The sequence below is a fragment of the Lissotriton vulgaris genome, chromosome 11 (genome assembly GCF_964263255.1).
Source record: "Lissotriton vulgaris chromosome 11, aLisVul1.2, whole genome shotgun sequence".
In the NCBI taxonomy this organism is placed as follows: domain Eukaryota; kingdom Metazoa; phylum Chordata; class Amphibia; order Caudata; family Salamandridae; genus Lissotriton; species Lissotriton vulgaris.
In genome coordinates this window covers 424,350,176-424,364,333 of record NC_141699.1, presented here as the reverse complement: position 1 = coordinate 424,364,333, position 14,158 = coordinate 424,350,176, and the positions used below count along the sequence as shown (strand labels likewise).

The window sequence follows — 14,158 nt, the reverse complement described above, 5'->3', positions numbered from 1 at the left end:
GAATGTGAGGGCATACCTCAGGCACAGAAGACATGTGGCGTGAGCATACTGGTTGGAGAACAGAATGCCTCTCACAACACTATTTCAACTCGTGCCAGACATTTCTGCTTGCACTGGTATCCTGCAGATGAAAATAGTGTGAAATGTCATGCCTCTGAATTTCACATCTGTGATGAAAAATTGTCCATAGGCCTAATTGTGACAGCATGTCTGTGTTTCCCAAAGCCATTTCTAGAATTCATGACATCAGCCATCTCTCCTGTGTATTATATACATCAATGTATAATATAGACCAAATTGCTTTTGCACAGACTGTCTATCATGAATGGGTCTAGACTGATGTTGTTCATAAAATAAAGTCTTAAGTGAGAAAACAGCCCCACTATCGTGGACGCCACCGGCTAATGTAGAAAGGTCAAATAGATTAAATCTCAGATGATTATGCATTACAACATTCAATATTTACCACTGAGCTTTCTTGTTATTATATAACCTTGTTTATTTTTATGTTAATTTCCCCATTGCAGCTTGGAAAAGGAGAATTATGAAGTCTGGGGCAAAGTAGTCAAGTTGAGTGAAGCGATTGAGATGGAGAAGAACAAGTGCTCGGCATTGGAAATCCGTCTCCGAAATGTAGAGCGCTCACGAGAAGACGCTGAGAAGCGAAATAAGAGCCTCGAGCAAGAAATCCAAGGGTTCATAAAGTCAATGGGTGACCTTCCCATAACGAAACCAAAATAGAGCAAGAGGATGAGATGGGAGAATATAGGAAGCCCTGGATTCCGCATACAGAGCCAAATGGAGTGTGTAAGGATAAGTCACAAAAAGTGATTGAAAGAAATTTCAACCATGTAAGATCTTATGACTTACTTGTCCGCAACCACAACGTACTTGTCCGCGAGAGTCATCTTCCAAGGAGATGATGAAAAGCTGTAACTATACCACTGAACTCTCTTCTGGCTCCAGTAGAGAAGATGGAAGCAAAAGTAAACAACGATCTTTTGATGTTACAGACAAGAAGATGTTTTTCATGGATAGCGCTTAATACTTTCAGATCTCTAGCAGTGAGATTGGCAACTGTTGTGGAAGAAGTGAGATTAATTTAGAGGCACAGCCTCTCATTGTTGGGAGGTTATAATAGGTCCAGACACACTGACTGTAGATTTTTTTCAGGTGCTAGTTCGATGATTTGTTATTAATACCAGGTCTCAGAGGTGTACATAAAGGCTAGCCTGTGTTATTTTTAAATAAGCATCCCCTAGACCAAATTGTCAATGTTCTGAAAGAATTCTCTTTCGACTTATGGATGCTTGGCAATAATGTAAGCAATACTGGCTTTAATATTGCTATAGAAACCCTCACTCAGAACCTCTATGGAGTAAAGAACTGTAAGAAGTTTTATGTAAAATTGTTTGCTGTGCCTCATTGAATTTTTCTGTGAGGGATAGGCCTTACTTTAAATGAATGTTTTATGGTAATGTGAAGCATTACAAGTATATAAAATATCAAATTAATACATATTAGTGTGAAAGCAAAGAACTGGAAAATGATATTGGTATATGTTAAAAGGTCAGGTGACAGTTGAACTGGCAATCCAGAGCAAAATATCCATGTCGGATAATGACTGCCCTTCTCTAATCTGTGATGTGCCATAGACAATCAACATACATTATCTTGTTATCTAAGATACATTAATAGAATTACAACTGCATGTGTGTGTGCCCCTGAAAATTCAAGCTCAGGCAGCTGGATAGATAACATGATCCCAACTGTGTGGAGGGCAAGCACTATTTTGTGGAAGCACTCTTGACTCCCAACATGTGGGTGGACCCAAAGCCCCTCTCCAGCAATGTTCACATAATTGTCTGAGGACAGCTGCTTTTTATGGTCTGACCATAAAATGCAGAGGTTTAAATGAAATAGAAGCAGAATATGAACCAAATCGACAAATTACAAAAATTCCAAGCCTTTTTTTTTAGAGAAGTTATAAAATTAGTCAGTCTCAGTTTTTTGCCTCTCCCACCTGGTGTAGCCACTGTTTCCTGAAAACCCAATGGGAAGCCAAAATAACGAATACCAGGGATTTATGCAAATCTCAACAAATTAGCAGATGTATTTGGGAATGTGATGTATGGTAGCTTGTACCACAGTATATGTGTACTTCTTCCATTCCTTTTGGAGAAATCACATTTAAATGCCTCTGCCTCTTCTAACACGTTCAGGTTTGATGAGCTCCTTGACCTTCTAAATCTCACATTTGTGCCCCTGCAGTTATGTGAAGGAAATATTTAGAAGCATTTGCACGCTGTCACAAAGACACCTACATTAATGTAGCCATTGTACTTGATGGGTTTTATCTCATTTATTTGAAACCTTTTAATTGTCGCACAAAACATTAAAAACAAATCCAATTGGTTTCCCTGCTCTGAAAATGTAAGATTGCCAGGCAGTGACTGAAGTATTGGAGGCTCTGCTGAAACCTCATATACTGAGGCTCACGGTCCAATTCATACCTCACCGGGTAACCACACCTACAATTCCTTTGGTCCTTCTGCCCCATTCAATGTAGCCTATAATTTTGGGTATATTTATAGATTCCCTAAATCTCTACACACAGGCCTCATCATTATTCCATCCACCTCCTATTTCTTTTCAATAGCTCCTGCTAGCGCCTCTCCTGCTTACCGACAGACCCGCATATTGTACATCTCACTCCTATTGGCTAGCTGGCCTTGCATTATGCTAACATGCCTTTATAAAGCACACACATTCGCCCAGATCGGTGATATTACACAAAGGTGAAAATGCATTGGAGGACATGCCAATACATAAGGTACCACAGTGTGCCACACAATATCATATCTTCTTACACGGACTCCTGTGAAGAGCTTATGTCAGATGGTGAAAGAGAAGGTGAGCTTGAAACCCCTACAGAAAGATGGTTTCCAGCTTGTGTGTTGAGGCATGGCGCAGTTGACACCCAGTAGGGGTGTTTCAACCTCTCTGTGAAAGTGGTGTGAGCGTTAGAGGCCTTTGTAGTTTTTTTGAGGGAGTAGAAGAAAGGTCCGAAGGAGCTCCAATACCACTTTTCCTGGAAATATTTCAGTGGAAATATTTTAAAAGTTGCCGGTCTCCATTGAGTTTTGGCAGACAAGACTTGCATGTCTGAAGGCCTGGACCAATGAAACCCATCCTCTGCTTTGAACACTGAGTGATGTAATCACCAATAGATGATATGCTACTCATCCAAATGGACTGGATGGACTTTGCTTAATGAATATCCAAATAAGGACTGAGAGTAATGAGCAGGGTGTACACTCTCTGGGCCAGACGGACAGGGTCATTTTAGATGTAGGATGTGGGGATCATCAGCTTCAAGAACATCCCAACCCGATGCCATTTGCGCCTTGCATTTGGTGGCATTTTTGCACCCTCATTTTAAATGTGCGCACATTACTCACCACCTTGTAACACCAATTTTTTTTTACCAGTTTTGCTTGTATTAGTAACCCATTTTTGTATTGTTTGTGCTGGTAATTACACACAGCTAAATGCTGGTGGCAAATCTTTAGACTAAATCTGGAGAGAGTTCAGTTTGTCGTCAGCTGCAAGGAGCGGGGCGGGTAATGCTAAACTGCATGCAATTAGGTCAGCTTACCACTTGGGTCCCAAGAACAATGTGAGTGCATTAATTTACACTCATTTTTATATTGGAAGTGCTGTGTAGAGACAACTGAAACTGTAGTTTAGTGTCAGCTGCTGTAACTAATATTAGGACCACAGCATTTTGTGTTCACTGAAGTCATTTGAGTGTGTAATCTGGAGTATTGCAGCAATATTGCTGTGATGTGATACTTTGTGAGGGAAACAAAAAATTGCAGAAATCTGTTTTGAGACTTGAATTTCAAATGATAGACACCAGTGGCCCGATTCACAAAGGTAAACTCAAACTAAAAGTCTAAGTTTAGACCTGAAGTCTAAGTTTAGACCTAAAGTCCAACTTTACTCCTACAGAACACACCAGGCCTAATATGTCAAAAATGGTCCCTGTATAGGATTGCAACAGTGACGACCCTACTAAGAGCACCGAATATGAAGAAGCAGGTGCATGGTAACCCACAGGAATGCACTAGCAGATATGTAGAGAAGCAGACCAAAGAATTCAGAAGTGAAGCTAACCTGCCCGGGAAATGTAAATAAGCCAAAAAAGCACCAAAAGGCCAACCTGAGGATTACCATAATCAAGAGATTAAGTCACGAACAGACCACCCAGAAAGGTCCAAAGCATTAAAGAGAGAGGGTTGCAATGGAGTAGACAACCACACACATCCTCACAGCTGGAGCTCAATGGGGAGAGCTGACAGCAACCAAACGGGTAACCAGACACAAGTGCCCAATGCCCAGGAAACCTGTCAAAGACTTGAATGGGCACCAGGCCAAGTTCCAAGTGCCAGGAGAATAATCCAAAACAGTTCAGAGACAAAATGTGCTTGTCCACAGAAGTTCACTGGCAAGTGACAAACCCCAGCACAATAGAGGCGGTCACAGACCATCACTCAAGTCCAGGAAGACTTTGGCTGAGAAGTGGTTTTCCTGATAGCATGAACAAGATTACATCAGAAAACAGCAGCATAGCCCATAGGACGAACACCCAAGGATGATCAGGCTTAAGAGGAGCTAATGCCATCTACATATGTTATTAAAGCTGTTAAAAGGGACTCCGAAGTTAAACCAATCAACCGAATAGATAGCCCTTCACGGCTGAAGTAGGGAATTAGGAATATAAACTCCAAACAGAACAGAGATGGATCCAGCCATGGGAGGTCAAGGAGCAGTAAGCAACAGGGAGAACATAGAAAAATCTAAAGTATCTTTACATCTCCCCAATGTTGGACTCACCTGCGCAAGTGAGGAGACACATCAGCTCAGCCAGTGGCAAGGCTACCAGAATAAGTGAAAAAGACAGCTACTTCAGGTCAAGTTTACTCTTCAGAAAAAAACCACCCCTGCAATGACAGCAAATGAAAAGGGCTTCCGCAGCCATTAAGAATTACATATGGGAGAAGCATAGACAAAGCAAGTAGCAAATGAAGCAAGGAGAACCAAATTCAAAGTAGAGGTTCACAATACCGAGGCAGAGGAACCGGGCACCAAGCAAGAAACCAAACAAACCCTAAAGAGGCGTAAAAAGGATGAAATGAACAGGCACAAAGACATGTAACAACACGCGCCATAAGACTCTTGTAGGCTTCTGGTAAATGCTCAACTATTCCTGTAGCAGTCAAACTGTCCGACGAATCACAGAGAAAAATAACAAGTCTCTCATCTAAGCCTTCAGTAAAACATTCATTATCTAAAGTGCATTTTCATTGTGAATTTATTAATTTTTCACCGGTTAGAGAAAAATTTGAAACCACCTCCAGTGCAACAGACATTCATGTAGAGACTAGACCATGTCAGCAGTAGAACTTGATTCCTTAACCTTCAGAGTGAGAGTCCGCTAAATCCTTAGACCACCAATGACCATCCCACTCAGTGATCCATCAGTCACGCAATTTACCAGAACAGTTACCTGTCAACAGGTATCTGGGGTAAGAAGCAACCTGTCTCCAGATAGAACCTGACAAAACAGGAAATGTTGGAGGCAGGAGGTCACTTTTATAAGCATTGATGATGGAGCAAAAACATTGTGGTATCAAAGAAGTTGCCTGTTTCAAGGGTGAGACTCACCATCATACAGTAAGGACTGGGACGAGTAAAGTAGATGAGAAGGTCATTGAATAGCTATGCCCTTGGAGAACACACCTCAATTTACTCAGACAAAGCAGATTGTCCCAGTTCCTACACTGCGTTGTGAGCTGAGCTCAGTGCTGAGGGATAGTGAAGGACAGTATTTGTTGACGTGGTAACTGGGAGTGGGCGCTGTAGCACAGAAGGTGCACTGCATATAACACTTTCGGAGCACCGTCACCTTCTGAAATGCTTATAAAGAGGAAATATTATCCCTTTCTGTAAGCTGTCCCTGGCCCAGCAGGATACCACCCCAAAATCTGACACTACCCATAGTAAGATAAAGATCAGTCCGAGCCTGGCAACTATGTCTTGATATCTGTTTTGGGAGATGGCTCTCTGTACTGTGTAAGAGCATAGACAGACCACATAGGCGCGGCCAGTGCAGGTAAGAGTGGGGGTGGGGGGATTGGATAGACGACTAGGGAAAATTAATTAATTATTCAATTTTCCCTCAGCATTATTTGTTGAATCCCCCTCCACCCTGCCCCACCGCTCTTGCCTGCACGGGCCAGTCCTGAGACTATATAATCCAGTGGGATGTTTCATTAATCATGACTGTGTGGTCAAATTGGTGATTATACCAGTCAAGTTTATTCCATCTAGCCTTGAAAGTGTGATGAAATAATAATGCATACATGAAAAACACCTTGTATTGGTACATGTTTTTATACTGAGCCTGTTTACAATTTCATTCATAATACCAGATAAGAGAACAAAGGCATTGGGAGAGCATGATTTCCCCAAGATCAAACAATTTGGTAAAGCATGAGAAAAGTGATTACAATGCAGGAGTACTCATTTCAAAGCACATCGCTTTCATTGTATGCCACAGTTTAGTGAATATACTTTGTGAGACTGGGCACTGCTGCGGTGGGGGGAACAGCTTTTACAACGCAACTTTGACCACGCAGTACCTTTACCACGCAACTTTTACAACGCAAGTCGTTACAATGACTTGCACTGGGGGGCGCTGTAGGATAGGGAATAGTTTAATTTACTATCCAAAACCTTCCCTACTATCCACGGGGACTGGAGTTGGAATAGTAAATTAAACTATTCACTATCCATCTCCCTCCAACGCAAGTCGTTGTAACGACTTGCGTTGTAAAACCTGCGTGGTAAAGGCATGCGTTGTAAAAGCATGCGTAGTAAAGACATACATCCTTGCGGTGGAGATGTTAATGTGTATTGGATCCCAGTCCAGCTTTCTTCTCACATAGTTGCGGCCATCATTTAGACTCATTCCAAACGATTTCCAGCCATTAGAACAAAACTAGTGCCACAAAATATATGTAAAAAGCATGTGCCCAAGAGTAGACAATTTGGTCACTTCGGTAGGCCGAGATCAAAAATCAAGTTTCCTATTTCCATAGTTTTCAATTTGCCCACTTCACTACCACTGTGGTAGTGGAGCTTCAGGTGGCAAGGCCCAGGAAATGTGCTCCCAAGGAAATGAAACTGAGTTGGGAGTCCTAACCAGATATTCATTGTAATATATATTCCCAGCATTTTTTTGTAAAGTGGTGAAGCCTGGGTAAAATTGGCAGAGTGCTTTGCTGGTCTAAACACAGTACAGATGGGTTTATTGTGCTGTTTCTATGCAATTAAGCATCATCAATATCTCTTTGCGGTGTGCCCACCTGTTCTGTGATACCAATTTAGCATTTGAAGTTCGTGTACAGAGTGGCCTACCTCCCAGGTACTTGAAACCGCGCCTAGATGCCAACGACGAGTCATGATGATTATTACTGGCATGGATTTCCTACTTGAAGAGGGACCATGCTAATCAGTGACAGCGGTTTGCATAATTGCTGTTTTGTTCCACCATGTGGCCTCGCCCACCGCTGGGTGGAATATAACACCCATTTACATAATAATGTACCAGAGGTGAATAAGAAATTATGACAAAAGAAGAAGTGAACAACATGAATGCAATAAACGTCCAGCCTATTTTTAAGGGGTAATTAAACGTTTCATATATGGATACAATGTGACACGTTTGACAATACAATAAGAACACAGAATAAAATCGAATCAAGGAAAAATATGATTACTGATGTGAGAAGAACTGTAATCAGGACGTGTGAAGGCTAAAGAAAAAATGTATATTCACCAAGCTTTAATGTTCATTAAATGCTTTTTCTAGCTTTTTTTGTGTGTGTTATATGAAAGTTGACTTACGTAAAAGTTAAGTTTGCACTGCTTCAAGTGTAGCATATGGTACTTTTTGTAGGCCTGGGAGTAATTGTAATTACACCGAAGTAATTTCGGAAATTCTGTGATACTCTTTGATGCGGAATTACCAATAATTACTGTATTAACTCCACCCCCGTAATTAAGAGTAATTTGGTGGGAAATAAGCACAGAAACAATACATTTAGCAATGGTGACCACCTGTTTGCTCTTCTTTTTGTGCAATTTTGCATTTAGTGCTCTGCTCTTAGCGCAAAATGCATCCTTGCATCCATTTTGGACTGAACGGTGCATTTTGGGCTAAGAAAATAGCACTAAATGCCATGAGTACGTGGTGGTGGCGGGGGGGGGGGTATGGGGGGGAGGGGGATTGTGCTGCTATTCATGTTCTCTTGCATTTAGCGCTATTTTCTAGGTCAAAATGCATCCTTGCACCTAGGGGCATTTTTTCACTAATATAATAACACGAAATGCTAAATTACTATCCTCACATAATTATACAGAATCTCACATAATTTTGTGGTAGTTCTGTGTAATTATGCTACAGCAATTTACATGAGTTACGCCCACCACTAATTTTTGGTTCATATTTTTATAATACAACTTACGATGCACAAAAAACGATTCACTTCTGATGATATGCCCTTCTGATGATATGCCCTTCAGAGAGGAAAAGTATAACGTGCATAGTGACTGTGTAAATATACATTTGTATAATAAACTAAATATTGCCCAACAAAAGTGCCTCAGTGAATATTTGTATTTTATCACCTTTAATCGTTTGCCGTAGAATATGCCAACGGACTGTACTGATATAGAAAGAGATGGGTGGAGCAGGTCATGTGGTAGCTAGATCGAGGGAGCAAGAGGGAAGTGTTGGAGTTGTGAAGTGTTCTGGATGTGAGATTCTTCCAGGGCCCCATTAGGTCTGGTGGTATTGCCCCCTGATTGATAACTGCATAGGGGATATTGAGTCACGACATTCCAAATAGTCCGGTAACTCTTGACCTTATAAATCTGTGCCCAGTTTTGCTGGGGGAAGTTACACATGCAGGGACACCACTGCCAGATAGGAGCAAGGCGCGTGGACAGGTGGATAGCCTGGCCCCTCACCCCGCCAATGCCCTGCTCAAAGCAGTTGGAAAATGTCAGTAGATTTGTCCCTGCAACTGTGGAATAACACTGGAAAAGCACCTGACATTCCTGGATCTGCATGGCTGTTTGACATTATATGGACAAATCTCATAACCGCCATATTTTGGTGTCACGATAACTGTATCATCACACCAAAATCTGACATACTCACAATGAGGAACAAGGGAGAAGGGCAGTTGTTTTGCAACAACCACTTTACAATTACTGTCTGTAACCTTGCATAAAGTAGGTCGCAATGAATTGTGTTATCAGTCATTAGTATTCTTTTTTTAATCAAGATTCGTATTTTAGCAGGGGTAATAATTCATGCTTTCCAACTATTTGTGTATATAATATTTTATATAGTAAGAGCTTAATTCAGGACAGACAAACACATTGTAGGAGCTTGAGACCAAACCGATTTAAAAAAAATATATCTCTTTATTGGTTTTACAAGAAAGAACATACACTTGTGATCAAGCATGAGAGCCTACAGTTAAGCTAGTCCTTATAATGGAGAGCCGCTCTTCCTAAAGAGTCAATCTCAGTGTAAAAGGTTATATTCATCGGGGCTGGAGATTGCCAGGGCTAGGCTAGATGCTTCCTGGTGCTATGTGTCTGATTAGAAAACAAGACCCTCTAGGTATCCGTCAATTGGATAGAAATGTCCCATGGGCAAGTATGGCCTTTTTTGTGTTCAACATTATATTGTGTGTCAGAAGTAAAATACTTCTTAAATGCAAAAGCAATGGCTGAACATTACCTGCCGTTACATGTTTCATTAAGTTCTGAGTTTTTACCGCACTGAAGGACCGGGTTTTAGAACCCAGCGGCGTCAGGGAGAACGCCCGATGCCTTTGAATTCCCCTGCCTTGGCAAACAGAGACACGGGATACTTCTTGATGACGTCAAAGACCAAAGTTTATTCGCTGCAACCAGGAACAGAGATATACGAAGCACACATGGGTGGTTCGCTAGAGACTGCACAAATTCAATGAGCGGAGCATGGTCTTTTATGCCAAAAATCAAGCCTCAGGCAACATTCAAAATTAGCATTGAGTTCATACAAACTGACCAAGGACAGTGTGACAATTTAAAAGTAGCGTATGACGACAATCCCACTTTCCGTTGTCTGGCCCACCAGAAATGACCAAGCACATTCCATTATCCTGCTCAGTCAGGCCGGACAAACACATCATAAAACCCGTAACCCAAATCAGTGATTATGTTGTAAAGGAAGGAACAGAAACAGATTGGAAGCAAGATAGAAAGGTGGGAGCAGTGTACTATAAACTCGGGCATGTCCTACCCTTTGATCTATATCTGACCAGCTGCTTAACAAGGAACTGGCTCAGCGATGTCAGCCTCGGGCAAGGAGTCAGTTCGGCCAGGTCATGCAGAAGTCTGCTAAGGCATACGTGTCTCAAGGACTCGTTCGGCCGCAGTCATCGGCCTATGTGAGGGCAACCATACAAAATTGCTGCCGTACACAAAATGGAACCCGAAGGTTCAAACGGAATCGCCGAATACGTAGTGTTCTCATAGATCGATTCATGCGAAAACACTCGCACACGCTACACTCGCCATTTGCGGTCTGCTGACACCAAAATCGTCTATTTCCGACGACCTTTATTGAACGGGTTCTGAACGATTCACTTCTGATGATATGCCCTTCTGATGATATGCCCTTCAGAGAGGAAAAGTATAACGTGCATAGTGACTGTGTAAATATACATTTGTATAATAAACTAAATATTGCCCAACAAAAGTGCCTCAGTGAATATTTGTATTTTATCACCTTTAATCGTTTGCCGTAGAATATGCCAACGGACTGTACTGATGTTTTAACTTATACCACACATTACAGCCGAATCCGGAAAGCTGCTGGCAGAAAACGTCTACACCTGTGCATTTGTAACTACATAATTCCAGACTTTTAAGTTTTGTCCTAGCAGACTGTGGCCAAGTGTGTCTTATGCAAGACTCCCTGCAATGGATATGCAATATATAGAACGGAGGATAGTGATATAGAAAGAGATGGGTGGAGCAGGTCATGTGGTAGCTAGATCGAGGGAGCAAGAGGGAAGTGTTGGAGTTGTGAAGTGTTCTGGATGTGAGATTCTTCCAGGGCCCCCATTAGGTCTGGTGGTATTGCCCCCTGATTGATAACTGCATAGGGGATATTGAGTCACGACATTCCAAATAGTCCGGTAACTCTTGACCTTATAAATCTGTTCCCAGTTTTGCTGGGGGAAGTTACACATGCAGGGACACCACTGCCAGATAGGAGCAAGGCGCGTGGACAGGTGGATAGCCTGGCCCCTCACCCCGCCAATGCCCTGCTCAAAGCAGTTGGAAAATGTCAGTTGATTTGTCCCTGCAACTGTGGAATAACACTGGAAAAGCACCTGACATTCCTGGATCTGCATGGCTGTTTGACATTATATGGACAAATCTCATAACCGCCATATTTTGGTGTCACGATAACTGTATCATCACACCAAAATCTGACATACTCACAATGAGGAACAAGGGAGAAGGGCAGTTGTTTTGCAACAACCACTTTACAATTACTGTCTGTAACCTTGCATAAAGTAGGTCGCAATGAATTGTGTTATCAGTCATTAGTATTCTTTTTTTAATCAAGATTCGTATTTTAGCAGGGATAATAATTCATGCTTTCCAACTATTTGTGTATATAATATTTTATATAGTAAGAGCTTAATTCAGGACAGACAAACACATTGTAGGAGCTTGAGACCAAACCGATTTAAAAAAAATATATCTCTTTATTGGTTTTACAAGAAAGAACATACACTTGTGATCAAGCATGAGAGCCTACAGTTAAGCTAGTCCTTATAATGGAGAGCCGCTCTTCCTAAAGAGTCAATCTCAGTGTAAAAGGTTATATTCATCGGGGCTGGAGATTGCCAGGGCTAGGCTAGATGCTTCCTGGTGCTATGTGTCTGATTAGAAAACAAGACCCTCTAGGTATCCGTCAATTGGATAGAAATGTCCCATGGGCAAGTATGGCCTTTTTTGTGTTCAACATTATATTGTGTGTCAGAAGTAAAATACTTCTTAAATGCAAACGCAATGGCTGAACATTACCTGCCGTTACATGTTTCATTAAGTTCTGAGTTTTTACCGCACTGAAGGACCCAGCGGCGTCAGGGAGAACGCCCGATGCCTTTGAATTCCCCTGCCTTGGCAAACAGAGACACGGGATACTTCTTGATGACGTCAAAGACCAAAGTTTATTCGCTGCAACCAGGAACAGAGAAATACGAAGCACACACGGGTGGTTCGCTAGAGACTGCACAAATTCAATGAGCGGAGCATGGTCTTTTATGCCAAAAATCAAGCCTCAGGCAACATTCAAAATTAGCATTGAGTTCATACAAACTGACCAATGACAGTGTGACAATTTAAAAGTAGCGTATGACGACAATCCCACTTTCTGTTGTCCGGCCCACCAGAAATGACCAAGCACATTCCATTATCCTGCTCAGTCAGGCCGGACAAACACATCATAAAACCCGTAACCCAAATCAGTGATTATGTTGTAAAGGAAGGAACAGAAACAGATTGGAAGCAAGACAGAAAGGTGGGAGCAGTGTACTATAAACTCGGGCATGTCCTACCCTTTGATCTTTATCTGACCAGCTGCTTAACAAGGAACTGGCTCAGCGATGTCAGCCTCGGGCAAGGAGTCAGTTCGGCCAGGTCATGCAGAAGTCTGCTAAGGCATACGTGTCTCAAGGACTCGTTCGGCCGCAGTCATCGGCCTATGTGAGGGCAACCATACAAAATTGCTGCCGTACACAAAATGGAACCCGAAGGTTCAAACGGAATCGCCGAATACGTAGTGTTCTCATAGATCGATTCATGCGAAAACACTCGCACACGCTACACTCGCCATTTGCGGTCTGCTGACACCAAAATCGTCTATTTCCGACGACCTTTATTGAACGGGTTCGGAACCACCGATCCAGACCCACAAACTCACGGAACTACAGACCCTCCTTTTGCCCTTATATAGGCAACAGACCCAAACCCATGTCAATCTGAATCCGGATCTATATTCATCAGATCATCGATTTGTTGCTGTAGCATCATCCTATTACTTAGCACCTCTCTCTGGACAGGTCTCTTTGCACACGCAGTAGCACAGAGGCCACAAATAGCAGGAGCACACTGTACACAGAGACAGAAGAGGAAAAGGATAGCTAAGACCATCCCAATGACCATCAAAATCTTCCAACCCCAAGTGGATATCAATCCCCATAACCATCCCATCAACGACCAATCTCCTTTGTCCAAATGGACAGAGTCGGAGATCTTATGTAGCTTGGAAATGGCCTAGAAGACTGACGGAGCGTTGTCTGGAATGAAAACGCAGCAGCTTGATTGAATCAGTTTACAAACTCCACCTCGATCTGCTAGTATGACATCAAGGGCAACTCTATTTTGGAGTGTCATAAGTCTATCCGACTGGAGCTCAGCAGTCAAGTTACTAAGGGCACCAGCAGTTTCGACTATGGTGGACTCAACCACTCTCGTCAACTGGCGAATATTCCTGCTATTAGCCATCGGTCCCCAGAACGGCAGAAAACCCTTAAAGAAATCTCCCAACTCTTGCCCTGCAGTGTCTTCTTGGCTAAAGACACCTCTAGCAACTCTCGTCTTATGGTAATCTGCCGCAGCTGTAAAAGTGGGGGGCAACAGGAAAGAAACAAAACATGTGCCCGAAAAATCAGGGGGCAACCATGTATATGCTTTGTCGTAGCAAACAAAGTAAGTACCCTTAGCAGCTAAAAATGCTGGGGAAGACTGAGACGTAAATACGTAGGCATCAGTACAAACGCTCTTCCCTAACTGAGCTCTCGGATTCCTGCCATTACCCTGCAGACAATAGCGACCCTGATGGGGCACTATCCAAATCGGTGGAGAACTTTTCGCTCGCTGGTTAACACTCAGACTAACTTCATATCCAGTAATATCCCAACCACTATAGGGTTGCTTCTCATCTATCGGA

General features: G+C 42.4%; 1 protein-coding gene across 4 annotated transcripts in view; it reads left to right on the top strand.

Annotated features, from left to right (window-relative positions):
• Positions 1-3,087, top strand: part of ARHGAP25 (Rho GTPase activating protein 25) — a 342,160-nt gene extending 339,073 nt beyond the window's left edge. For all 4 annotated transcript variants that reach the window (XM_086943505.1, XM_086943506.1, XM_086943508.1 and 1 more), the window contains one exon: positions 528-3,087. In XM_086943505.1, coding sequence (XP_086799631.1) covers positions 528-741 — 214 coding nt within the window. In that variant the 3' untranslated portion in view covers positions 742-3,087. The remainder of the gene's footprint in view (positions 1-527) is intronic.
• The last annotated feature ends 11,071 nt before the right edge of the window (positions 3,088-14,158 follow it).